This window comes from Coenobita brevimanus, chromosome 59, assembly GCF_032717465.1.
Source record: "Coenobita brevimanus isolate Jiangsu-jjx chromosome 59, ASM3271746v2, whole genome shotgun sequence".
Lineage (NCBI taxonomy): Eukaryota > Metazoa > Arthropoda > Malacostraca > Decapoda > Coenobitidae > Coenobita > Coenobita brevimanus.
In genome coordinates this window covers 302394-330071 of record NC_137012.1, presented here as the reverse complement: position 1 = coordinate 330071, position 27678 = coordinate 302394, and the positions used below count along the sequence as shown (strand labels likewise).

General features: G+C 43.9%; 1 protein-coding gene across 1 annotated transcript; it reads right to left on the bottom strand.

The window, feature by feature from the left end:
• Positions 1 to 27678, bottom strand: LOC145402842 (facilitated trehalose transporter Tret1-like). The gene is made up of 10 exons (XM_080274755.1): positions 27616 to 27678; positions 26612 to 26759; positions 21349 to 21511; positions 20325 to 20446; positions 14301 to 14435; positions 10247 to 10441; positions 5689 to 5786; positions 4081 to 4223; positions 2860 to 3061; positions 1 to 183 (listed from the first exon to the last, which is right to left on the bottom strand). Exons 1-10 carry the CDS (start codon positions 27676 to 27678, stop codon positions 1 to 3), a joined length of 1452 nt encoding a protein of 483 aa, XP_080130881.1.

Here is a 27678-nt window from a genome sequence, read left to right as displayed (position 1 = left end):
TCATCCAACGTTCTTGCCCATGGTCTCGGTGACGCAGAAGGCGGTGAAAGGGATGCCCAGGAGGGAGACAGAGCCATAGAAGGCGTAGAGACCGGCCTGCGTCAGTCCCTCCAGCATGGGCGTGTACAACTGAAGCACTGCAAACATCCCCAAAGTGAGTACGGTGAAGCACACACTGCTGGCCTGGGGGAGTGGGGAGGTTAGATGGAGTGGTAGAGGTTGGCTAGAAAGGTTATGTGGGGAGGTTGGGAAGCTAACTGGGGAGATTATGTGGGGAGGTGGAGAGGTTGGATGGGGAGGTTAGCTAGGAAGATGGGGAGGTTAGCTGGGAAGATTAGCTGGAGAGGCTATATCTAATCCTTCTTGCCCGAAATAATCTCTCCCAGCCTGAGTAGCATCGCCTGGAAACACAAGGCTAAACTAACACGTCACTATAGTCTGCAGTATAGACGCTCCTTTTACTTGTTGGCCTCAGTGTAGGGCCCGTAGTGTCTTCGGTTAAGGAAGCTCCTAAACACCTCTTCCTAAGCTGTTTATTTTGCTTAGTACACTTTGCCTTCCTCTTCTGTGTTACCCAGTCATTCTACTATCACCATACGCTGAATAAATAACGTAAAAAACGATATTAGGCAGCCATATAAAAGTAAGTCGTTAAGGAAGCAGTGTTTGGGAGCTTTTTAACCGACGAGAATACGGGCATAGGTTTCGTGACGCCTCATCCTTAGCGATTTATTCAGTACATTGCACCTCAGTATCCTCATGTATGTCACTGATGCAAACTGTGTCGATACTGAAGCGACATGAATAGTTTACTAAATATTGTTGAGGTGATAAATGTAAAATAAATCGCCAAGGAAGACTTGCAACGGATCGACTCACGCCACCTAAAATACGTTCGTTAGTCAGATATGTTCCAAAATATTATCCATTTTTAAAATTCATAGAGCTGGTTTGGGAAATTGGGGAAAAAGCTGGTCAATTGAAGTTTTGGGGAGGAATAGCCTTTTCGTGGGGATTTTTTTGTGTAAACTACGAAATTAATCCCTTCAACCCGATTACGTGGTTTTTACATTCTAACACAGACGGGTTTGTTTACCTTAGGGGGGGCGTTTCTGAGCAGTAGGGATCAGGAGCTGTGTTCATAATGGATCTTGGCGATTTTTCACGATGAACAATAATTCTAATAATTCTTCATGGCGGTTAGGTATTATACATGGTTTGTTTTCACCTGAGGGAACTGGATCATCGTAAGCTTCTTTGCATGATATTCGATGAGCCGTACTGATGGGGAACGAATGAGTCTCTTTGGTTACTAGTCAGATCAACCCTTCGGTCTAACCACACTTGCCCATCCTCTGAAATGAAGGGCTTAGGGATCTTATCACATGAAAAACCGATTTTTTTTTTTTTACGTCATTGCTCACTCTGTTTGTAAAGTGATTGGTAGCCGTGTGTGTATTATGATAAAAATATAAGCAAACAATTTTATGCACAATTTTTGGCCAAGAAAGTTTATAATCTTTGCTGGTCTTGCCTTCATTAACCCCTTCCACTACTGTGCGGGCATTTGTAAGGTAGCCATAATCAACTATATTCTGTTCATTCTAACTAGACACAAAATTGGCACGTCACCGTATCGAATATGAGATACAACGCTAGAATACGGTGCTACGGATTTTTTACTCTAACTTGGCAGATTTTCGTTCTTTTGTAGCTTATTTCACGTAGCTCGGTGGCAGAGTAAGAAAATGCTACGGGTCCACATCCTCTCCATAAACTTCATCGTGACTAGCGCTATACTCTACCGTTGATATTTTGCTACAGCTGAACGTTCAGGATTGAAAGACTGCATTTTTAGGCTGTTAGTTAAAAAAAAAAAGAGTATAGTAATAAAAAAAAAGTGTTATGGTACAGAAACTGGATCTATTATGCCATTATTAGATGAAGCAAAATTTGACAGACTTCCTTTGTCGACGACGAAAATGGGCAATAGTGTATGAAGGTTTAATGTAGTCAGCAAACTGCAATGATTTGTCTTGGTTAACCATCCATTTTACTGGTTTTCTCTGTACGGAAATCCCCACTCCACCTGCCAAAACCGTGTACGTCACAAAAGGTGCGCGGGGACGGCAAGAGAACAGACCTTATATCATTAGATCTTGTAGTGTACCATCTTTAGCGGTGGAGAAGTGCTCGCAAATGAGATTAAAGGACCTATTACTATTTTATTGAGAAAAGTGTGTCAAGGTGTCGCAAGCCATTAATTTTTGGTGGTCATAATGGAACACCGCGTTAGATGTGTCCAGCCTGCACCCCACATTACAAAGTGTAGTCAGCAGTAATACAGGAAGGTCAGGCACATTCTATCATCACATGCTATAGGAATGACCGTCAAAACAAGAGGCTTCTCTGCATCAACATGGACGTCATTGTATTACCCTCATCCGGAGACGTACAGCAGTGGGGATGTACCCGTGACTGGCAACAGAGGGAATCTTGCATGGCGATTACCTAGTGCATTATCTTCCACCAGGGACGTAACTATTACGGAAACTCGAATAAAACAGGGCCCTTCTCTGCACTTGGCGTTTTTCTACATTTAATGCGGAAACTTTTCTGTAATTTATTGTAGATCTAAGCACAGAGGAACTTCTAAAAACTTGGCTTATAACGTAGATTTAGAGTATTTGGCTCAAGTGTGGATGTATGGCGATGGGGAAGTATCCTACTCCTGACAGAACAAACATGGTGCCCACCCTCAACACCATCCCTGCTTGCGGACCCACCAAATATTCAAGTTCTCTGAGTGGCCCAGTTCCGTTAGATGAAAGCAAACCAAGTCTAGAGTATTTTTCTCACCCGTGGGCGTATGGCGGTGGGGAAGTACTCCTGGCTAAGAAGAAACGGCATGGTGGCCAGCCCCATGGACGCCCCTGACTGCGACCCCACCAGGCAGGCCAAGGGGATCCACCCGTACCTCCCCTCACTCCCCGTCACCGCCACCGTCACATTCCTCGCCGCAGCGTCACCCAGCATTCCTAGCTCCTCGCCTTCTGTTGGACTGGTAGATCAGATGAGTTGTATTATAGATGGCGTGGCAGACATCGTAACACTTCTTCTTTACCGATTTAGTTTGCATATTACAGTTTAACCTTTCCAAATGTGTTTTCTGTATTGCTTTATTATACTCCAGGTGGCATCAAAAAATTTAAAACACCTCATTCTTAGCGACATATTTTGCATTTAACATCTGTACATTCTTGTGCATGTTGTATGTACCGTTTTAGTACTGACATACTCTGTATCAGTAACATACAAAAAAATACTGAGGAGTACTGTACAGAGTAAATTGCTAAGGAAGGGGGATTACGAATTATCCATAGTTACCTCACGACCCAGTTTCCAAACAGTAACTGAGTTTGGGATTTTGCCTTTCCAGGAGTCTCTTGCATAGATTAGAAGTTAAATTCTTAGGTTATGTAGAATTAAACTTTGGTTGGGGTAGATTAGGGTAAGTTTAGGCTATTTAGGTTCGTGACGTAGATTAGGTTAGGCTTGGTTGTTAAGACCAGGTTAGGTTAGGCATAAGTTAAATAAAGTAAGTTAGATCATACTAGGAATAGAAGAAAATTTGCAAGATAAGAAAATAAAATGTCCTGTTAACTTAGTCTTCTCGCCAATCTCTCTCCTCCTTGTCATTGCACTAACCTTGCTTCTTCCTTCCATTCTCCTCTACCCCTCCATCATCTTATCTCTCTTCCCTCACTACCTAACCCCACCTTCCCTCCACACGCACACACACACACACACACACACATTTTCCTCACCCTTCCTTTCCTCCTCCAGTCCTCCCTCATCTCATCTTCCTCACGTTACCTTTCCCTCCCATTCTCCAATTCATACTTTCTCTTTTCCCTTTCTCTCCCTCTGTCTATGTCTGCGTTTTAATGTCAGATTGTGCTTCATTGTCTGTCTGTCTATCTCTGTCTGTCCCTGTGTCTCTGTGTGTCTCTCTCTTTGTCTGTATCTGTGTCTCTGTCTTTCTCTGTTTGTCTGTCTCTGTCTCTCTCTCTAACTCACCTGCTGCCACCCCCCGCCTGCCTGATCCCCGCATATATGGTCATTCCCACCAGCGATGCCGTCCTTAGCGTGAAGCCCGTGAAGAGAATGTTACGCCGCCCAATGCGATCCGTCAGGAAGAAGCCGCCCACACCAGCCCCGATCTGAGAGAGAGAGAGAGAGTAGGTTAATGGAAGATAAGGAACAAATGGGAAGGAATCAAAGGAAGAGAGAGAGAGAGAGAGAGTAGGTTAATGGAAGATAAGGAACAAATGCGAAGGAATCAAAGGAAAGAGAGAGAGAAAGAGAGAGAGTAGGTTAATGGAAGATAAGGAACAAATGCGAAGGAATCAAAGGAAAGAGAGAGAGAGAGAGAGAGAGAGAGAGAGAGAGAGAGAGAGAGAGAGAGTAGCATGTTATACCGTTGCCCTGCAGAAGAGAGCCCTCATAAATCCCTTTAGAACCAGGGAAAAAAATACCCAACTCTTAATGCAAAGAAATAAATAAATAAACCCCTACTGATTTTCCACAGTGACAGCCAATACTCTTAAGGTCATGAAAGTCCAATAAAGATCTTTTAATTCCAGACAAAGCCCTAAGGGGCCAGACAAAGCCACCCCAACACTCTATAAAGCCAAGTAAAGCTTTATTTAGAGTAACCCAAAGCTGGATAAAACCCTGTAAAGCCAAATAATTACAGAGCTACATGTGACTACTTTATATGGCAAAAAAAAGAAAAAAGCCTAAGTAAAGTTTTGCCAAGCCAAATAAAGCCGTACAATAACACATACAGCTGTGCAAAGTCCATGAAATTTTACAGAGCAATATAAAGCCTTGCAAAGTCAGATAAAGCATAAAGGACAGAAGGCTTTATAAACCCATACAAAGTCCTACGAAGTTCGATAAAGTCCTAGCAAGTCAAACTCTAGAAAGCCCAAGAAACCCATATTATGCTCTATGAAGCCCGTGACACACAGCAAAGCCAGATAAAGCCTACTGCACGTTAAAAATTCAAAGCCCTGTAACGCCACATCAAGCCTTACAGATCTATATAAAGACCTAAGGCGTATATAAAACCCACAGATCCATTCACATTGTAGCCCCATAAAGCCACGTAAAGTCTACAGAGCTACATAAACCCTGCAAAGTCAAATTAAGCCATATATAACTCCATTCAAAGCCAAATAGGGCCCTGCAAAGCTAAATAAGGATCTATATACTGTAGCTACTGTATATGAAGCCGTACAAACCGAATAACACCCTACAAAACTATGCAAATCCATACAAAGCCATATAAAGCCTTCAAAAAGCCACAGAAAGCAGTAGAAAGTTTTAACAACCATATAAACCATATATGTCTAAATAACTATATAAAGATTTACAAATATAAAGCCACATATAGGCCTAAGAAGCCATATAAAGCCGTACAAAGTAATATAAAGCCACACATAACCCTAAAAAGTAAGGCATATTCCGTACAAAATGATATAAATCCACATACAGCCCTAAAAAGTCAGCCACAGCCGTACAAAACAATATAAAGCCACATATAGCCCTAAAAAGGTAGACAGAACCGTAAAAAATTATTTAAAACCACATACAACCCTAAAATAAACATATAAAGCTTACCATGACTAGCATGATGACCACGGCCGCCATACTGCCATCAATCGTGGTCCCAGCCTCCTCAAACAGGCGTGAGGCGTTGACGGTGACCACCATGTAGCCTAAATGGGTGGTTGGCGCATGTTAGGGAATTCTATCTATCTATCTATCTATCTATAGCCCGACGCCTTAATCCAGCAAAGGGTGGCCGCAGATAAAACGCCTCCAAGTCGCTCTGTCACCCACCATTTGACTGCCCTACCCCCAACTCACTCCCCTCTCCTTCATATACCTCCCAACTCCATCCCTTGCTTGAGGTAATTTGAAGGTTGCTGGAGTTTCTATAGTGTGTTTACTCTGACCTGACAAAAATCCCTATCCTCTTTTAGCTCGGCTTATGATGAAGAGTAGTCAGTCTGAGGCGTTGCTTTGTCTAGAAACCAAAGATATTCATTCCTACTTTATAACCAAAACTCAAAGAAATTCATGAAACCACGACTTCGTCTTCAAGTTGTGGAGTAACAATGTTCCCTCAGATGACAACAAACCGACTGTGGGCTATTTGGGGTCGTTTAAAGGTTGTTAATGCTGTTCGTGGGGTGTTTGGGGATTGTTAAAGTTGTTAGTGGCTTGCGTAAGGACTGTTGGAGGTTGTTCGAATTGTTAGTGGGTAATCTAAGGGTTGTTAAAGTTGTTAGTGAGTGTCTGGGGGTTGTTAGCGGTTGTTAAAGTTGTTACTGGGTTACTAGAGGGTTGTTGGCTTTGTTAGTGGGATGTTTGGGGGTTGTTTGGAGGCTACTGGAGTTGTCAGTGATTGTTAGTTAGTTTTTCAGGGTCGTTTGGAGGTTGTTGGAGTTAGTGGTGAGGTGGTTAGGGGTTGTCTGGGGTTTACGGGATGGTTTGGGTGTTTTGTCCACTTCCGAAGACTCCCAGTAAGTCAGAGTAAAGCGCGTGCATACTTTTTCTTCGATAATCTTCTAAGCTGACCTGACTGGCGGGCTATTAACTGGGAATTCAATTTTAATTTATTCCTACCACCTGACGATTTCCTTAGTTTAGAGTTTTCGAGGCGGGGTTTGACAGCATCACTGAACCCTTTTACTGCAGGAGACCTTTGCTAAATTAATTAAAAGTCTTTGGTAACAACACGAATAAACTATACTCTTTTTGCTCCAACTTGGGCTGACACTGCCATCTTTCCATCTTACTTGCTTCATTATGTTGTACCAGTAAGATTACGTTAGTGGTTTATATCTGGAGATGTGAAGAACGCGTAGGATTGGGTTAATGTTTTATATATGGAGATGTGGGGCACGTTTTAGAAATGTCGACACGTCTGTTTGATTTTCTTTCTCTCTTAACTTAGGAATTAGTTTGTCATCACTGTTATTGTGTATTGTTAATAGGTGCATTATCGCTTGGGAAGATGTGAGTTCTCTTCTAGGCTCTTGAATATTCTGAGCTGCACTAGAGGTGGAGTCGGGTGGGTAGGGACCGTCCCGCCTCGGAGACAGTTAAGTAATGGACAGAGTGAGTTTGTGTGCAGCAGCCAGTCAATGAACCAGTGACAGTGAGCGAGAGCTAGACAGTCAGTGAGAGTCAGAAAGGCAGTAATGGACTGGTGGTGAACAATCAGTGAGTCAGCTAGTCAGTGGCAGACGGACAGTGACAGAGAGTCAGTGTCAGAGCAAGAGTCAGAAAGAAAGAGTTAGTAAATGACAAAGCAGTTCAGTCAGTCAGTGAACGGACACTTAGTGAGAAGTAGAGTGTGAGAACAGGGGAGAGAGAGAGAGAGAGAGAGAATTTCTGTAAGTGTATCTCAGCCGTGCCGGGAAGGAGTTCAGTGGCCTTTGTTTAACATCCTGGCCTGTCAACGCGTCGCTCTCGAAGTAGCCACGAACTCTAAAGTGTAACAGTTGGTGTCAGGGTTAGGGATACATTTTGAGAGATGGAGATGCGTGGACAGGCAGTGGCAAAAATCGTGGATATACGAGTATCTCTGGCAAATATACTTTCAGTGTTGAGAGCACATCATGAAGAACAAAAGTAATGAAAAACAAAAGAAATGTCAGGAAGTGCAGCAAGAACAAAAGAAATATCAAGAACAATAGAAATATCAAGAAGCACAGCAAAGATCAAATAATACATTCGTAGCACTGACAGCACAGCAAGAATAAACGAAATAATTATATACTCACAGTTGTGAGAACACAACAATAATAACAAAAGGAAGACATACTTACAGTGTTGAGAGCACAGCAAGAACCAAAAGAAGCTCAAACACAATACTCCAGAAGGCAAAAGGAACATCTAAATGGGGAGAGACACCAGGTAAGTGAAGAGCTGCAGGATGGGACCAGGAAACCGAAGCAGCAACAAGAAATGGCATGCAGTATGGTAGACAGAATGAGCGACCAGGTAAGAGAAGTGAGGGATGAGATTTCCTGTATAGTGGAGAAAAAAGTGAGAAGTGAATTACAGAAAGTGACCAACAGGGTGGAAGTACTGGACAGTGTTTAGTTGAGGGTCAGCACCCAGCATACTCCTTTGGCGCCAGCGACAAGTGTGTGGAGAGGGATGGTGAGATTGAGAGAGTTGTGTGCCCAACAGTCATTGACACAGGTTCAGAGAGAACTTTGGTGTAGCTGGATATGGTGGGAGTCACAGGGCTCTGCACTGGGCTTGGGGGACCACTGGGTGTCAGAATGCGGTGGGAAGGAAAGGAGAAGACCCTGGCCATGTGTGTTGCCGAGATCGGGGACCCCTGCATCCTGGGCTTGGACAAACTGGTGTGTTGCTGCAGCCTGCTTGACTTCTGTTTTATGCAAATGTAGCTAGATGGAAGGATTGTTCCGCTGAGGGTCATGGAGCAGAGAAGTCTACCAGTGACAACCAGAGGTACTATGGTCATCCCCCCCGAGTCAAAGATGTTGCTGCCCTGCAAGATCAACGGCATGCTGCAAACTTTCCTGGGACTGGTGGAATACAGGAACCATGGAGTGATAGAAGAGGGAGTGATGGTGAACAGGACTTTGGTTGACCCTTAGGCAGACTAAATGCCCGTCATCATGGCCAACTTTTCATTTTGTCCTGGTAAGAGACATCAGAGAACAGTTGTTACGTTGTGCTGAGGAGTCGATCAAGAGCCACCAAGCAGTGCAGGCAAGAAAAGTACAGTTAAGCCCCAGGGAGAACTACCCTACCGCTTTGTCAGGAATGCCCGCTGTATGGGGGAGCCGCAAATGGCGCAGCTGAAGAGACTTATAGTGTGGTGCATTGATGTGTCTTTTACAGGAGATCTGGGGCCAGTGAAGTGCACTTGGAGTGGACCTGAGGACTTGCTGGACACCAAAGATAAAAGGAAGTCCCAAGAGAGTGACAGAATCATTGTCAGTATTGGCGATCCAGGTCTTCACGCCGTGGGACCGAAACAGCAGGAGCAACGATGATGACCTGTTTGTCTGGAAGTGGATTTATCCACTATATAATTGTATGTAGCTAGGATTATGTGGTTGTGCCGGGGACAACATAGTTTTGATGGGGGGGGGCAGTGTTGTGCTGGTAGGATTAGGTTAGTGATTTATCTCTGGAGATGTGATGAACATTCTATATATTAACTGTTGTGCCATAGGAATGGGTTAACGTTTTATATCTGGAGATGTGAGGAACATTCCAGAAATGTTAACATATCTGTTTGATTTTCTTTCTCTCTTATGTTAGGAAGTAGTTCTTGTCATTAGTGTTCTTGTGTATCGTAGTGTATTACTGTGTGAGAAAATATGGGTTCCCTCCTAGGCTCTAGAAAGATCTGGGCTGAGCTGAGTTGGAGTTGGAGGGGTATTTAAAGGGTCCTTCCCACATCTGAGAACGATGAGTTACGGACAGAGTGAATGTGCACGTCAGCCAGTCAGTGAGCCAGTGGTAGTTAGTGAGTGAGAACCAGTCAGGGAGTGAGTCAGAGAGGAAGTGCCTGAATCGGTAGAGAGGTGGCCTGCAGTCCTAATGGACACAGGTTGGAATCCTGACTGGGACAGGGAACAGTATAAGGATCTGAATTTCATAAAAGGAGACTTTACTGATGTAAAACAAGACTCACTGACATGTCATATAAAATACCCCTGTTAATACCAATACACCAGTCCTGTATGAGACAGCCCTAGCATGTATTTAATATGTGCAGTGGGTGTCAGTGCTAAAATGGTGACATGTAGAGGTGCATCGTACGTAGTGAGACTACTGGGCCTTGGGAACAGGATGTGAAGCCCATGTCCAGAGTCGGACACATTAAAAAAATACGAATCTTTGTATCCATTTCCTACACTATGTATCCATCTTCTAACGCTAATGCTCTCTCATTCTTTTAAGATCATTGTATCATATTTTAATAATTCACTTTTTCTCTATATTCTCATTTTCTTAAAAACACATTCTCACTCTCTTCCTAAATCCCTCGCCCTTCATACCTTTTCTTTCGCTCCCTGTTTACAATTGCAGTAAGTTTTTGTCCTGATCCCCCCACCCCCCTCTCTCTCCCTCCCTCTCTCTCTCTCTCTCTCTCTCTCTCTCTCTCTCTCTCCCTTACCAGAGAAGGAATTGATGACAAAGAGAGTAGATACGACAAAGAGAGGTTTAAGGACAGTTGGCCTCAGTAAACCCCTCCACGAGGGTCCGTGTCTCGCCTGGCGGTTGAGAGCTTTGTAACTTTCGATCTCTGCCTTCACGTTTGCATGACATCCTCTAAGGTTGTACAGAATATCTGTGGCTTCCTCTTCTCTACCTGTGACGAAGAGAAAAAAGTTGAATACCGAATGAAACTGAGAGAGGCGATAATGGCAAAGGTTTGAGGAGAAAACGATGGAATGAATGGGACATGCAAGCGAGGTGAACAGGGAGAATGAAGACTAAAAAAAATGACAATAAAGAGAGAGAGAGAGAGAGAGAGAGAGAGAGGGGGGGGGGGGCTAGGAAAGAGGTGTACAGGGCAAAATCTGCATATCAGAGGCTTTTACTGGATACCTGAATATACCTTTTTTGCATTACTGATAGACAGAGATGAGGAATAGAAAACAAGTGGTCATCATTAGTATCACTGAGTCATGAACTATACCACCGTAACATTATAATTTGTCATTCCCAGAAAATAGTGTGACATATGTGCAGACTAAACAAATCCACATAATACATAGACATAAAATAACCTCGAGGACAATCAGACACAATATAATCAATTGCCAAATATATTTAATCAATTACATTCCATACATATAAGGATGCCATTGTGGTTACAGGTGTTATAAATAGATAATCTACTGTATATTCCTATGTTACCATAATTATGCATTACAGTGCACTACAACCTGTACTGTCGGATACTGTATGAAAGTGTTTTCAGTACAGGAAAACACAACATGCATTTACCATAACCATACCATGTACAGGTGTACAGTTAATTGTACACGTCCCACGTAACCTGTACATAGTAAATAAAGTATATACACTTCCTACGTACTAAACACTTGTAGATACATGTTCAATACAAAGCAAAATTAAGAAAATATGGGTGACATACATGCAGTGTTCTTATGTATACCTCTTCAAATTCATGGCATCACGTACGCATCCCATTACCCTAAATAAACTGTATTGGTGATACTGTACTCTGTTTCCTTGTCTTAAAGTACACTTTACATTAGTCCCATACTTCCTCCATATGAAGGCATGTCATCGGGTATGAGTTTCTGTGCGTATAATTTGCTAGAGTTAGTTGTGATGTGATGACAGTTAAAGCCTCCTCCATCGCCGCTCGTAGTCTGTCTTCACGGTAAGCCCTGAGAGTCTAACCCGCTTCCCTGGCTGCAGCAGTATCACTTACTCCCGCTATGGCGTTGAGGTGATGCTTCAGGGTAGCTTTGAGGACGCTGAAGCAGTTCTCTATGGGGTTAAGAAATGGTGAATGTGGTGGGAGGTACCTCACTTCATGGTTGGGCATGGACTGGGCAACACCACGATGGCACGGAGCATTATCCATGATGACAACAGCGTCTTCATCACCCAGAATAACAGCCAGGGATGTTAGGAAATGTGTAAAAACCTCCTTGGTAACACTCTGGACGTGAATTTCGTGATAAATTAATCCACCAACGTCGGAGATTGCGGCTATCAGCGTTAAATTACCTCCTCGCTGTCCCCCTACGGTTCGTAATATGCGCTCACCCCGTGCTGCACGACCATACGTACGTTTCGTATACAAATTATATCAAGTTTCGTTCACATAAACACGGTGTTGTTGGAGTCCTCTCTCATACATGTAATGAGCGTACTTCACTCGAGCATCTTTCACTGCACTTGAATTTCGGTATTGTGGAATATTTGCACATTTCTTGGCGGTTAACAAAGCACCATCTAATGCTCTTCCCACTATAGTGTCACATACATGCTGCTTAATGGGGAAGCTCTCTCGCAGTGCCGTGTTTAGTTCCTTTAAGGTGATTGTCGGGACGGCCTCAGTCATCATCACCAGGAAGTCCAGGGATTCATCGATCGTTTTTTCTGCCTGCACCATCACGGGTGTCATGTATGTGCCCCTTTCTCTGGTAATTTCGCACGATGCCATAAGCGGTTGTCCTCTTAATGCCCAAGTCAGCTGCGGTGATGAGGAAATCCTCGTTCGCCTCATATTTTACAATTATCCTTCTCTTATCCTCCTTCGATGTATGGGTGTCTCGACGAGGGATGATTCCACGAGGGAGGGCACACGTACACTGTTCTGAAGGTGGACATGGGCCATACAGCATAAACGTCCCTGGTAGTAACGACGCTAGGACATCAATATCACGACTGTGTGCCAGGATCAGGGACAGGTACGGGGTATCTCTGTCGACAAACGGCACCTGTACCGTTTGTGGGTGTAAGATTGTATATACATACCATACATACGTCTGGGGCAGGGTTACGATAGGTAGACTGAAAAAGACCTGGGACAAGGTCATAGAGTGTGATCTCAGGGATAATGGACTGAATAGGAAGGCTGCCAGAGATCGAACAGCATAGAGAGCCGGCATTAGGTAACCAAGGCGACACATGCAAGCCTGCTGTAGCCTTTATAAACGAAACGATCGAAACAAACTTGGTGGGATCACTGTGACTTGATAATGTAACTAGTTCTCTAAAACCTTGCCTCGTATTCTCGTCGGGTAAGGGAGCTCCCTGACACCTCTTCCTTAGCGATTTAGTTTTGAATAAGGGAGGCTAATATCATTTTGTAAATTATTTATGCAGAGGTTGGCGATATTGGAAGGATTTATGTAACAAAAAGGAGTAATAAATATAACAAATCATATAGGAAAAGGTGTTAGGGAGCCTCCGCCACTAACGAGAATACGGGCCGACACCTCAGACGATTTTACTCAGCATAGGATAAATTTTTGGACCAGGAGGGCTTAGATACAGCCTCGATAAACCCCTTCCGTACGGAGGACATTTCTATCTGTCCATCTATTGCCAGACGCCTTAATTCCGTAAGAGGTGACCACAAATAAATCGCCTCCATGTCGTCCTGTCCCCCGCCATTTCACTGCCGGGCTCCCAGCTCACACCCCCCCTCTCTCATACCTCTCCACTGCTTCCCTACACCTCATCCTTGGCCTCCCCCTCCCTTTCCCCCTCTCCACGTCACTCACATACACTCTCCTCGTCAGTCTCTCGCTCTCCATCCTCTCCGCATTGTATAATTTGAATATAATCGTCTGGTAGTAGCAAGAACACACTATACTGTTTTTACTCCAACTTGGTCCAGATTTTTGTCCCTTTGCAGCTTATTTCACGTACTGCTGTGGCGGAAAGACACACTACATTCTTTCAATAGCACTTCTTTGTGACTAGCACCATTGTTTAGTGTCAATCTATTTCATCGTTCATCTTTATCATTCTTTTCTGTGTCATCCGGTTTCCCCATCATTTCTGTCACTTTTTATTCTTCTTTCTACTTCAAATGACTCAATATTGAGCCACAAACCTAATGGTTTCCTGTAACCCAGGAAGTCATTTACAACGCTGGGTGGTAATCATATAATCAAATGATGGGGTAATGTGGAGCCTACTACGGTGTCCCTGTTAACTGGGTGGACACGCAAATACGGCGTCCATCCGGAAACTAAACCTTTAGACTCTACCCTGCGCCTCGCTGTGGTGAGGTACTGTCTATCAAAGGGGAACATCTGTTCACCGCACGGGACGGCCCTGCAGGGGCGATTGATTGCATTTAGATGATGGATCTGCCAGGCGAGACAGACCAGGATACTCAACAGCAGCAGCAACAACACTGGCAACAACAGCAACCCAGCATCATTTATTCAGTTCGTACTTCCCACAACCTATTACTCAACAGCGACACACCTCACCGCCACACCCACACCAGGAGACTGAGCCGCTCCCGCAACACATACTCCTAAGATACTTCCGAAGGAGTGTCTAGGGGAGCGCTGTTTACGGACAACCCTGTGTTTCATTCAGCTCAGGGGACTTCCCTCGGTGTGAAGGGGCTAACAAAGTCTCTCTCTCTCTCTCTCTCTCTCTCGCTTCCACTACAGCGAAGAAGGCAACACGAAATCGCAATAAATAAATAAATACAATCCAACCTTTGAGTACGAGGAATGATGGACTCTCTGGCAGCCGTAGCAGTGCCAGGGTGAAGAGGGCGGGGACCAGGGCGCAGACGAAGGCCGTGACGAAGTACCTGGCGCCGTAGCCCACACTCACCGACAGTAACATGCCTGGCGGGGGTGAGGCAGGGTGAGGTAGGGAGAAGTGAGGCACGGCGAGGAGGGGGGAAGTGAGAAAGGGTGAGACAGGGAGATGTGAGGCAATATGAGGCGGGGTGAAGTGAGAAAGGGTGAGGCAGAGAGAAGTGAGGCAGGGTGATGTGACAAAGGGTGAAGAAGGGAAATGTGACGCAGGATGAGACGGGGTGAAGTGAGGCAAGGTGCAGTGAGAAAGGGTGAGGTAGGGTGCAGTGAGAAAGGGTGAGGCAGGGAGAAGTGAGGCAGGGTGCAGTGAGAAAGGGTGAGGCAGGGAGATGTGAGGCAGGATGAGGAGGGTTGAAGTGAGAAAGGGTGAGGAATGAGATGTGAGGCAGGATGAGGAGGGGTGAAGTGAGGCAGGGTGAGGCAGAGAGAAGTGAGGCAGGGGAGGCGAAACAAGATTACACATGGAGGCAGGGTTAGGAAGAGGTGAGGTGAGGTAGGGTTAGGCAAGGGGTGGTGAGGCACGGTGGGGAGGGGAAGGTAAGGGAGAATTAGGCTGGGGGTGGCGAGGCAGGGTGAGGAGGGGAGGGTGAGGGAGGGTTAGGCAGAGGGAAGGTAGGTAAGAAGATGAGACAGGGTAATACAGGTGAGGGTGACAAACAATAAACAAGGTGTGAAGAAAGGTGGTAAGGTTTTGTATTTCCTGTCTTGATTTTGTAACATGTCTTGCTTAACCATGTATTCTTGGGCTCGTATTCCCTCTTCTTTAGTAATTTAGTTTTGGATATGGGTGGTTAACATCTTTTTGTATATTATTTATGCGGGGTATGGCGATAATGGAAGGATTTATGTAACGCAGAAGGGGACAGTAAGGTGTAATAAACAAAACAAATTGCTTAGGAAATGGGGTTAGGGAGCTTAATCGACGAGAATAGAAGCCTTGCACACTACCCTACTCATGCATCTTATTACCCTCCTATGTATCCTCATTTTAAGTATGTCAACATGAGAGGGATACAGGTTACAAGAGAGAGCTAGGGTGAGGCATGGGAGGGCAGGCTGGACAAGGTATATTTCGCTACACGTTTGGGGAACAGTATTTATTTTCTCTGACATCCCTGGGTAAAAATATCAACTTTGCAGTGTCAGTAGGAGGGAATTCTAATAATATTCTAAGTGACACTTGATATTTCGTAGCAACCCTTCCGTCGCGACTTATTCTGCACGTTACATCTTAGTATCATCATGTATGTTCTAGATGTAAATTTTGACGATGCTGGGGGACATAAATAACATGGACGAGAATATAAAGGTGTAATACGCCAAATAAATAGCCGATGAAAAGGCGCTACAAAGCCTCCCAAACCAACCTGGCCCGTATTTTTGTCGGTTAAGGTGGTTCCCTAACATCTCTGCCTTAGCGATTTGTTTTTGGACATAGTTGAGATATATACTTCTGGTTATTCAATCTGTACATGGGTGGGGTTATAAAAGAGATACAAGGCAGGACTGTGGATTTTGGAGCGGCCCTAATGACAGAGGGCAGTGTATGGATTCTCCTTGTACTGTTGTTTGCAGATGATACTCTGTTGTTGAATGAAGATGAAGGGGAGCTGCAAGGCTTGGTGAATGAGTCTGGAAGAGTGTGTAAGAAACGGAATCTAAAGATGAATGTAGGGAAGAGTAAAGTTATGGTCTTCGAGAGAAATGAAGTCACTGAATGTACAGTGAGGTTGGATGAGGAGGAAATGGAAAATGTGAGTGCATTTTAGTGATGATTAAGTATGGAAGTTTAGAGGGTGAAGTGCTTGAAAGGGTACAACAAGGAAGAAAGGTTGCTGGTTCCTTGAAAACAGTGATAAGAAACAGGGAATTGAACATGGAAGTGAAAAAGTTACTGCATAACAGTATTGTGATACCAACTCCGACGTATGGAAGTGAAGCTTGGACGTTGTTGGAGGGACACATGTCAAGAGTGAGAGCAGTGGAAATGAGTTGTTTGAGAGAAGCATGTGGAGTCACATGGAGAGACAGACCGACAAATGAGGAAGTGAAGGAACGTTGTGGTGTGCATGTGGGTGTGATAGGAAGCATTTGGAGAAACACACTGAGGTGGTTTGGCCATATGGAGAGGATGGAGGGTGATAGACTGACGAGGAGAGTGTATGTGAGTGAGGTGGAGGGGGGAGAGGGAGGGGGAGACCAAGGATGTGATTGGGGGATAGAATGGAGAGGTATATATTTGAGAGAGCGATTTGTTTTCCCACGAACGAGAAGGAAATGAAAGAACAGGGTCGTTCAGTGCTTCTTGCTCCTCCTGCAATAACAAATCTGGGTTACGAGAAGAAATTTATCGTAAGTGTATATTGGTTCAGCAGGAAGGACAAGGAAAGGAGAGTTAAAAAATTTTCAGTATCTCTACTCCGTCCTGCAAATGAAAATCTAAGTTAAAGCCTAAAATCGACCGTAAACAAGTTCAGTAAGCCCATCTCTAGACTGTGCATGCCTTTTTAGCGTCCAAGCTTGAAGTTCAAGACTTAGAATTAAAAAAAAAAAAAAAAAAGCAGGTAGGCGATGATGGCTAGCTCTACGCGGACCGAGCTTTGTCAGCGACCGGAAGGGAATTTCGACACTAATAGTCATTTCCATATGGAGGGACTCCAGTGCATCACTTCACCCAGGAGTCATGGCCCTGGCTTAATAATCTTCGGTGCCTTAGCATTTAGCGTGAGCAAAGGTCATAATTTTAGTGTTTTTCATGATATTATCTGCACTTCATGACCTTTGACCCCTGACCTGGCAGATATAGGTCATGCATGTACAAGCACACTTGTAGTACTCATTAACTTCTATAAACAGGCAAAGTTTCATTCGATTCCATCCACCCACTGTGGAGCTAGGGAACTTGAAATTCGCAGAATGGTCCACCAGAGGTACAACTTCTTGGTGGCGCTGCCAACGTTTGAAAGTGAGTTGCGACACTAAATGTCATTTTTTTTTTATGGAGGTACTCCAGTGCGACATTCGACCCGAGAATCATGGCCCTGGCTTAATAATCTTCGGAACCTTAGCATTTCGCGCAAGCATAGTCGTGAATTTAGCTATTTTCGTCGTTTTTGCATTTGATGACCTTTGATCCCTGACCTGGCCAATGTAGTACATAGGTGTTCAACTGAAGTAGTACTAGTCAATATCTATAAGCATGCAAACTTTCATTCAATTCCATCGAACCGCTGGGGAACTAGGGGAACATTTTTGAAAACCAGTGGTGTCCGGGGATGTTTAGGCCAATATTTGCAGGGTTGCCAATCGAACACTAGAGGAGAGAGCGGAAAAATGGATGGCACACTTCCGATTGGGAATGGCCTCAAGATTACGCCTACAGAAGTCAGAGCTTTCTACGCCCATTAGTAATGCTTCTACAGTTCAAAACGTGAAAAGTACGAAAGAGCGGGTTCTCGGCTTTTAACAGGCAACCAGTAGTTGCCTAGCAACCAAAACCTTGCGGACACACGTAGGTCATGATCTGGTTATTATATACAGGTCTGGTCGGCATCGGTTAATTCTTAAGGGTAGAAGTGCCTGCCACAATCAAACAAGAACGAAAGAATACAAGACAGAAAACGCGTCTAATAATAAGGGCAGCATGGAGCTGGCCAAAAACTGAGGTCAACAAGCAGTACATCCGCATGAAAAAATTAAAATATACTCACCCAAACCATGACGCATTCCTTCCTGTCTGTGGGCTAAGGTTGAAAATGTTTATCGGAACCTGACAATTACAGAAAACTTAATATGATGGTAGAATTTCCGGTAACAACGAACAATATATAAGGTATTGATATTAGGGATCGTATTCCCAGTTATTAAAGAAGCTCCCTAACACCTTATCCTTACCGATATATTTTTGGATACGGCAGACTAATATCGTTTTGTGCGTTACTTATTCAGAGTATGGTGATATTAGAATGACAACACAAATGAAGACGGCCGGGTGTAATAAGAAAAATAAATCGTTTAGGATGAGGTATCAGGGAGCTTCCTTCACAGAGGAAAGAATGGGCCTGATTTGATGTAGTGTTAGATAATGGGAAATAAAATATATTGCTCTATAACACTCGTATTTTCGTAACTTTTCATACTTTCCTCACCTCTCCCACCTCTCCTCCTGCTTGGCTCTCCCCTCCTCACCCACTCCTCGGCCTAAGCTCCTTCCCCACCCTTTCTCCCCCTCCTTCCTTCTCCTCCTCTGTCCTCCCCCTCATATGGAGATCATGATGAATTTCCTTTGTGCTGCATGAGGCTAACCTGCTGAGACTCCCGTGATGTAGTTAGGGCGAATGATGGACTCTTCTTACTCTAACTCGACCAAAAATTGTCATCTCTCCACCCTGAATCCTGGGCTGCAACAATAGATGAACAGTAGGGTAAGATAGTCATGAAGAAGTGCCGTGTAAAGATGTAGCGCCGTAGTATTGTCTTTTATCTGTCGCTAAGCTAAGTGAAACAGGACGCAGAAGGACGGAAATCGGGCCAAGTCAGAGCATAAACAGCATAGCAAACAGGTTGCAAAGTCAACAGTCTGTGTGAACAAAATAGTCATTATTATCTTTTTGTCTACCGTCCACTCTATCTGTCTATCATCCACTCCGTCTACCTGTTATTCACTCCGTCTATCTGTTATCCACTCCGTCTTTTTGTCCACTCCGTCTGCCTATTATCGACTTACTTTATGCCCGGTTACGAGCCTAGGGTCGCTGGCCTTGGCAACTAGCTACCGAGATTTAATGAGAGGGTGCGTCAGTCTCGCCCGCACTTTATGATGATAATATGAATGTTGAATTCCAACCCTCCCTTGAATGTAAACCTTTTCAGGCCTCATCTCGTTGGGGCACCTTAACCCACTAAACCACCAGGCATCTATCTGGTTATATGGCTACTACCCAATGTAGCAACGGCTTACGGGGTTACAGGAAACTATCTGGCTTGTCACTCAGTGCAGAGTTACCTGATGGCAGCACTGCATAGTTAGCGAATGTTTATTTACCGTATTTTCCAAGGGCAACATCATAACATCAATTCCGCAGTAATGACCGTCGCTGTTGTATGATACTGTTCCGCTGAGGGTCGAAGGAGTGTTATAGTCAGGTGTGTGGTGGTGTCAGGTGTGAAAGTGCCAGGGGTATGATGGTGTCAGGTGTGTGGTGGTGTCAGGTGTGTGGTGGTGTCAGGTGTGTGGTAGTGTCGGGTGTGTGGTGGCGAAAGGTGTGTGGTGGTGTCAGGTGTGTGGTGGTGTCAGGTGTGTGGTGGTGTCAGGTGTGTGGTGGTGTCAGGTGTGTGGTGGTGTCAGGTGTGTGATGGTGAAAGGTGTGTGGTGGTATCAAGTGTATGATGGTGTCAGGTGTGTGGTGGTGTCAGGTGTGTGGTGGTGTCAGGTGTGTGGTGGTGTCAGGTGTGTGGTGGTGTCAGGTGTGTGGTGGTGTCAGGTGTGATGGTGTGAGGTGTGTGATGGTGTCAGGTGTGATGGTGTGTGGTGATGTCAGGTATGTGGTTGTATCAGATGTGTAGTGGTGTCATTTGTGTGGTGGTGTCAGATGTGTGGTGGTGTCAGGTGTGATGTGGTGTCAGGTGTGTAGTGGTGTCATTTGTGTGGTGGTGTCAGGTGTGTGGTGGTATCAGGTGTGTGGTGGTGTAAGGTGTGCGATGATGTCAGGTGTGGTGGTATCAGGTGTGTGGTGGTATCAGGTGTGGTGGTGTCAGGTGTGGTTGTGTCAGGTGTGTGGTGGTATCAGATGTGGTGGTGTCAGGTGTGTGATGATGTCAGGTGTGGTTGTGTCAGGTGTTTGGTGGTGTCAGGTGTGTGGTGGTGTCAGGTGTGGTGGTGTCAGGGGTGTGGTGGTGTCAGACAGTAGTACACACCTATCGAGATGCTAAGGTTGGGTACCATCATCATCATCCCTCTCACGTCAGGGTCAGACAGCTCAGTCACATATGCGTTTGTTGTCACTGCAGTTCCCCCGACTCCCAACCCAGACACACACCTATTGGAAAAGTTAAATGGATGTAAGTTTTAAGTACACACCTGTTACACGGGTTAGACAGGTGATAGAACAATGAGAGTGACGTTAGAGGCAACTTATGATTTGTGTTAGGGGGACAAAACTGATGTTAGTTATTAGTATACATCTATTAGGATGGGGGAGGGGGATATTAGTTATAAGACACATATGCTAAGGATGACAAGTTATTTTGGATCAGTGTTAGATAAGACAAAGTTAATGCTTGATGTAAGTACTCATTTGTTGAATGGTTTTGGGGGATGGTAGAACAGTGGTAATCCCATCAGCGATAACGTCCTTTTAGATAATCTTATTGTTGATGGACTCTAAAATAAGGGCAACGTCAACCTGCAGTCCACTGGGTTCACATTTGAGCTAAGCCTAGAGAAGCAACAACAATAATCACTTTTAAGCCATTTATGCACCGTAAGTTAATGCTACAAGAGAGTGGATAAGATACAAGAAGAAGTAAAGTGTAATATGCAAAATAAATTGCTAAGTAAGAGGTATTAGGAAGCCTTCTGAACTGACTAAAATGCAATTTACTAAATGTCCATCAACTGACCTGGCCTATTAAAAGAAAAAATAAGACTGATGTATATGAAAAATAAACTACTAAAAAAGTTATACCGGAAAGCTTCCTAATTACACTTTTCCGCTAACCTGGCCTAAAATTGCCTCCTCTCCATAGTGAATAATGAGTTGTAACAAGAAAGTATCACTAGGTTATGAAGCTATTCATGAAAAAGTGCTATGGAAAGGATGTAGTTCCCCAGTATTGTCTTGTTTTGGCACTATGTGAAATAAGCTGCAAAAGGACTAAATCTGGGCCAAATAAAGGTGAAAGGATGACAGCATACCGGCTACAGCTTCCATCATCTTACCTGGCCGCAAGGATGCCGATAGGGTGAGGTATAAGGGACAGTGCCAGCCACCCTGTGACGCCCAATACTCCCATAACCATCATCGTTCGCCGTCGCCCCATCTTCATCGCCAGCACCGCACCCAACCACGCACCAGGCAGAGAGCTTGCCAAAAGTAGACTCCCTGTGATTTTAGTGGCATATAAATAAGTAACCCCTTCACTCAGATGATGCACTTTTCATTTTCTTCTTGTTACTAATTAAGATTCTATTCAGATTCAGGGAGACGCAAAAAGCACCGCACACAGCCACGCACCAGGCAGAGTGGTCATAAATAGATTCCATGTGCGGGTTACAGTGTTTAGGTTGGTACGGTATTCCAATTTGTTCCTGAAAGAATGTCAGTGTCTGGCAGAGGTTTGAAAGTTGGTAAAACAAGGAGATAAAGTTGACCTGTTCTAGTGGGTTTATTTTAGATTTAAGGCGCGTTCATCACTTTCTTCCCTGAAGCATCATAAAAAAAGAGAGAAAAAAAATCAGTGGGCAGAAAAGCCTACCAAGCCTCTCAGGATGGGAATATTAACCATCAGTGAAAACTGGATAATTGAGGAGGTGAATTATAAGAACCTTTGTCTCTGAATGTCGGAAAATGCAAATAGATCTCCAATGATGCTGTCCCACGCTCCATTGTAGCAAGCAGCCACTACAATCACGGCCCCTCCCCCCCCTTATTTTTTTTTTACTCCGCTTACACAGCTGCACTCATTCAGGCCTTCTGGTGTATCTCCCACACCCTTTTCATGCTACTTTCTTCATTACGCTTTCTCATCTCTGCGTATACCACATCAACACCTGCTGCCTTCCCATTCCTCAACCCCGTCACAGCATTCCGGCACAATTCCATTCATCCTGGTCTTCTGATAGTTACATCTGCCACAAATATTTCACTTTTTTTCCTCTCTTTGCTAACTATTGGAATTTCCAGCTATTTACATTTTGTATGGGTGTCCAACACTGAGAATTGACTTCAGATCCCCTACCCTGAGGCACAGCAGTCTTACTTAGCATACACTTCCGCATATCACCACTTGGGCGCTAACACCCACCGTTCACATTGAATTCATGCTAGGGCTGCCTCATACAGGACTGGTCTGATGATATTGGTGGGGGTGTTTTTATGACATGTTGGTGGATTGGCGGAAGATCAGTAAATATTGTCTGAAAGCAATTCAAATAATCAAAGTGTTTCCTGTTCCAGCGTGGGATCGAATGCACGTTCTTTTAGCCAGCAGATCACTTCTCTAACCACTTCCTCACCACCACCTCCCCACCTCCCCACATCAACCCTGCAAACAGGGTATCATTTTCACGTAGTGGGTGAGTTCACTGGGACCAGATACACGAACAGACTTACAATCCAGTTCCAGTCGTAACTCTTTGCTTTAGCAGGATCGACTAGGAAAGAAGAGTACAGTTTCCCACGCCTATTGTATCTCACTATTAAAAAACAAATGTTACCTAGGAGATGGAAATTTTCTCATATTTTATCTGTTTCCTGTAGGAAAAACTAGGAAAGGAGTTTGAAGGGTCTTCCCGTGTCCGTAATTCTACCTGTAAAAACAAAGCTAATCCTGTATTCTTGTTATTGGAGATTTCGTAACACCATCTCCGTTAGCTATTTACTTTTCATATTACATCTTTCCATCCTTTTTGTATGTTGGTGATGCAAACTCTGATGATACTGAAAATAATAACAATAATAATATACAAGACTACACGTCATCTGTGAGCCAGGTAGACTGAAATAATCCTGTTACATGAAAACTTGACTATTATGTATCCATCCTGGCTGACTCCCAACGCTGGTGGAGTGACATGTGAACTCAAGTCGTGACTCTGATCAACTTTTATTAATAACATTTCCTTCTACTATCAATACTTTCTGGGATTTGAGTTTTCGACACAGACACACACATTTTTTTTTTTTTAAATAACAGAACGGAGGAAGGAAAAACAAATGGGGAAAAAAAAAATCCATACACCAGACTATTGGTGTCCTCCATTCATAAAATATCTGTAACAGTTAGACTTGAACATTTGTGGGTTGAAATTTGGAGGAAAACAACTCTGGGGAAGCGAGTTCCAGAGAGATGCAGTTCGGGGAATGAAAGAATTCTCATAGGCAGAAGTTCTGCAATATGGTTGAGTGACATTCCAGTCATGAGCGCTACCAGATGCCCGTGTAGCACGAGGGAAGGCATGGAGAGGCGGCACCATGGACGCAACTTCGTCTGAGCACTTGCCAAAAAAATATCTGTAAAATAATGCAAGGGAGGCAACATTCCTTCTTACTTGCAGGGGAGGTAGTTTATATGTAATGGCAGGGTTGTTAATGATTCTAACAGCTTTATTCTGAATTTTGTCCAGTTGTCTCAATGCAACCTCTCCACAACCATTCCACAAGGGTGAGCAATATTCAAGCTGAGAGCGCACATGACTCTTATAAATTATAGCTAACTGCTCATCGGTGAAGAAGTTACGGACTCTGTACAATAATCCAAGTTTCTTTGAGGCGGCCTTAGCAAGTGATCTTACATGAGAGGTCCAGTTGAGGGCACTGTTAAGTGAGACACCAAGAATTTCAATACTTTTGGAGATGGGAATATTAGTAGCACTGAAGGTAATGTACGAATCTGGCAATATCTGTCTATTAGTAAACTGTATATATTTAGTTTTACTAGCATTAAAAGAGACAAGGTTGTTTTGTCCCCATTCACTGATTGTAGCTAGATCTTGATTTATGGAGATGGCTGTACTGAGTTGAGAGGTAGAGATATTAGACTTTGTAAATGGATGTCTAAGTGTGAATGAACTATGTAGTGTTGAGTCATCTGCATATGAGTGAACGGGATTGTGAGTGACAGATAAGAGATCATTAATATGAACCAGAAATAGGGTTGGCGCCAGAACTGATCCCTACGGCACGCCGGCGTTAATTGAGTGGAAATTCGAATATACATCATCTACTTTTACTCTTATTTTCCTGTCACTAAGATGAGAAGAAATCAAAGGAACAAAAGACGTCAGTCCATAGCAAGGGAGTTTGGACAACAGGGAACGGTGCCATACTCTGTCAAAAGCTTTAGAGATATCAAGAGCTACTGCATGAGTTTCTCCAAAAAGATCAATTGATTGATGGATGGTATGAGTTAAGAGATTGAGTATGTCAATGGTGGATCTTTCGTGGGGAAAACCGTATTGTCTATCACTAATTAAGTTGTTGGATTCAAGATGTTTAACAATATGCTTATTAATTAAAGTTTCAAATACATTACCAAGAGAAGATGTGACAGCTATTGGTCTGTAACTGGAGGGGTCAGACGAACTTCCTTTCTTCGGAACTGGGTGGATATTGGCTTCTTTCCATGAATTTGGGAATAAAGAAGTACGTATGCATAGTCTGAATAATTTGGCTAGGACAGAGGCAAGTTCAGGGGAACACTTTTTCAAAACAATTGGAGGAATTCCATCTGGGCCTGGAGCTTTGTTGGTAGATAAATTGTCTAGGATGGATTTTACGTATCTTGTCTGTATTTTAAGTGGGGCAATTTCGGGAGAATCAAGTTCCAGTACTGAGACATTCTGGCTGGTATCGTCTATGGTAGAGTTTCTGGCAAAGGTACTAGCAAAGATATCCGCTTTCCCACGTGGGTCATTTGTAATATTGCCATCTGAAGATTTTAGTGGGGGAATGGAAGATGACTTGTTAAAGTTATTATTGAAAGAATTAAGAGTTGACCAGAATATTCTATTGTCATTAGGGTTGTTAAGTAGTTTTGATGCTTGCTTTTGAAGAAAGTTTGATTTAGATAGATTTAATACAGCTTTTGCATGATTTCTAGCAATTTTAAATTGGGAGAGTGATTCAGATGTTTTTGATTTTAAGTAAGAGTTATATGCTAATGACTTTTGGGCTGTTGTTTGGCACAATTGCCATCAAACCATTTTGGAGAGTTTGATCTTTTAGTGAACTGTTGACTTGGTATGAATAAATCCATACCAGCTAGTATTAAGTCACAAATGTGGGACTGGGTAGTATTGGGATCACTAGAGAAGAAAGACTGCCATGGAACATCAGCAAGATAATTTCTAAATCCATCCCAGTCTGCCCTGTCAAAGTGCCATCGGGTCACCCTGACAGGTTCGGAATGGGGAAGTGTGGGAGGGTTAACTAATGAGGCTTTGATGAGATTGTGGTCAGAGGATCCAAGTGGTGACAGTACCTCTATCCTGTATTGATCTGGATTATTTGTCAAGAATAAATCCAAGAGATGGGCATTATGGTCAGGATTATCAGGTATTCTGGTTGGTTGCTTTACCAACTGGGTGAGATTAAACGATTCCGCAAACAGCTCGCATTCTAGACCAGCATCGTCAGTCCGGGCAGAATGCAATAATAATGACCATCGACTTCGTCCACGTGGCTCAGTACTACATAAGGGAAGATTAAGATGCAGTATCCAGAATAAGTCACTGAGACAGAGACGATACGAAATCTTTTGGATTAAGATACCCTGGTTCCTCTTCTCGTCGGGTAAGGAAACTCCCAAACACCTCACCCTTAGCGATTTATTTTTGGATACGGCTGGTTAATATTCTCTTGTACGATACGTTATTTATCCAGAACACAGCGACATAGGAAGGATTTATAACACATACAATAGGGCAGTAAGATGTAGTAAGTAAAATAAATCGCTTAGAAAAAGGCGTTAGGGAGCTTCCTCAACCGACGAGAATACGGGCCCTTATATTCACATGGTCGCACCCTTTCTTGTGTTGCCAGGAGATGCAAGGTGCCCGTTTGTATGTATATTGGCAAACTTCTCAAACAATCGGTCAGTTTTAATGCCTACTGGGGGGAGGCGGTGGCTGAATCGGTAGAGAGGGGGTTTACTGTTCAAGTGGATGCAGGTTCGAATCCCGGCAGCAGCACGGAATGGTTTAAGGATTTGAATTTCGTTAGACTTTGCTAATCTACCAAAGACCCCCCGACATGTCGTAAAAACACCCTAGCTAAAACCAATACACCAGTCCTGAGTGAGACAGGCCCAGGATGTATTCAGCATAGACAGTGGGTAGTAATGCCGAGGCGATGACTTGTGAATCTGCGTATCAAGTAGGGAAACTGCCAGAAATCAGGGAGCAGACTATAAAACAAATGCATAGTGCTCACTGACCATTCCTTCGGGCACTCAGTTTTAATAATACATTTGAAAATACTCACCAACCCTGTCCTCCTTGCCATCCATGGAGATATATGTGTTGTAGATGGTGGTGTTGTGATGGGTCAGGTCAGAGTAAAGGGCGGAGGGGTAGCTGAACAGGCTGCCCATCGTACACAGTGACAGACTCACCTGCATCACTTTACCCAGCTGCAGTAAAGGCAAGAAGGTGGATTAAGAAGAAGTAGTGGCGTGGTTAAAAGTGTGGCCGGGATGGCACTGTCAAATATATCTGGGCACCTTAAATATCCTAGGAAATGCCCTCTGTTCCCACTCAAGAGTTTTCTTTTGGGGGACTTCATAATTAAAAGTGATCGTCTCCTCACTCTAAAAATCCTAGCTACGCCCCAATTTGCTGTCGGTAAATTTACTCATTGTATGTGGCCTGGTGAACAATGCAGTGTCCTAATTAGGATAGTGTGTGTTGATTGTACTACTGAAATGGCTTAACACTGATCAGGTCGTGCTATGCTACGTCAGGGGGAGGTACTGTTAGGATGACGTTAGGGAAAGAAAAGGTACAGTGTAAATGGGTAGTACTGGATGAAATACACTAAAAAAGAAACTGACGAAATACAGTGGGAATATATCTGCCACTTGCCAGCGCTCATCCTGGGTGGCCGTCACAAATATATTCCAAGCCACGTTACGCATATCTATTTCTTTCCTGCTTAACAGAGGGGACCCCTGAGGATGGGGAAAAAGAACATTGCCCATATATTTCCCGTTGCATGGCATAGGAAGCGACTGAAGGGAAAGGGAAGGGCGAGAATCACACAACCCTCTACCTATTAGTCGCATCCCCGTTCCAGAAATAATGATAATGAAATATAATAAATGGATAGGAAATGATTACGCCTAGTAACTTCACATATAGCTCCGGCACCCCCCACAGTCCTTACACCACCACAGCACCATACCTATGCTCAGACAAGTAGACATATAGACAGATTATTAACCACAACACAATACCAAGGCTCAGATAGATAGATAGACAGTTTATTACCTGTTGCAGCAGTCTTCTCTTACGTACGGAAGGCTCCTCATCCGAATTCCTGGCTCTTATCAT

Coding starts and splice junctions, on each gene's coding strand:
- LOC145402842 (XM_080274755.1), bottom strand. CDS start 27,678: ATGATAAGAGCCAGGAATTCGGATGAGGAGCCTTCCGTACGTAAGAGA. Junction 3,062..4,080: donor CAGGCGGGGGGTGGCAGCAG/GTGAGTTAGAGA, acceptor CTGATCTACCAG/TCCAACAGAAGGCGAGGAGC. Junction 184..2,859: donor CCACCGCCATACGCCCACGG/GTGAGAAAAATA, acceptor CCACTCCCCCAG/GCCAGCAGTGTGTGCTTCAC.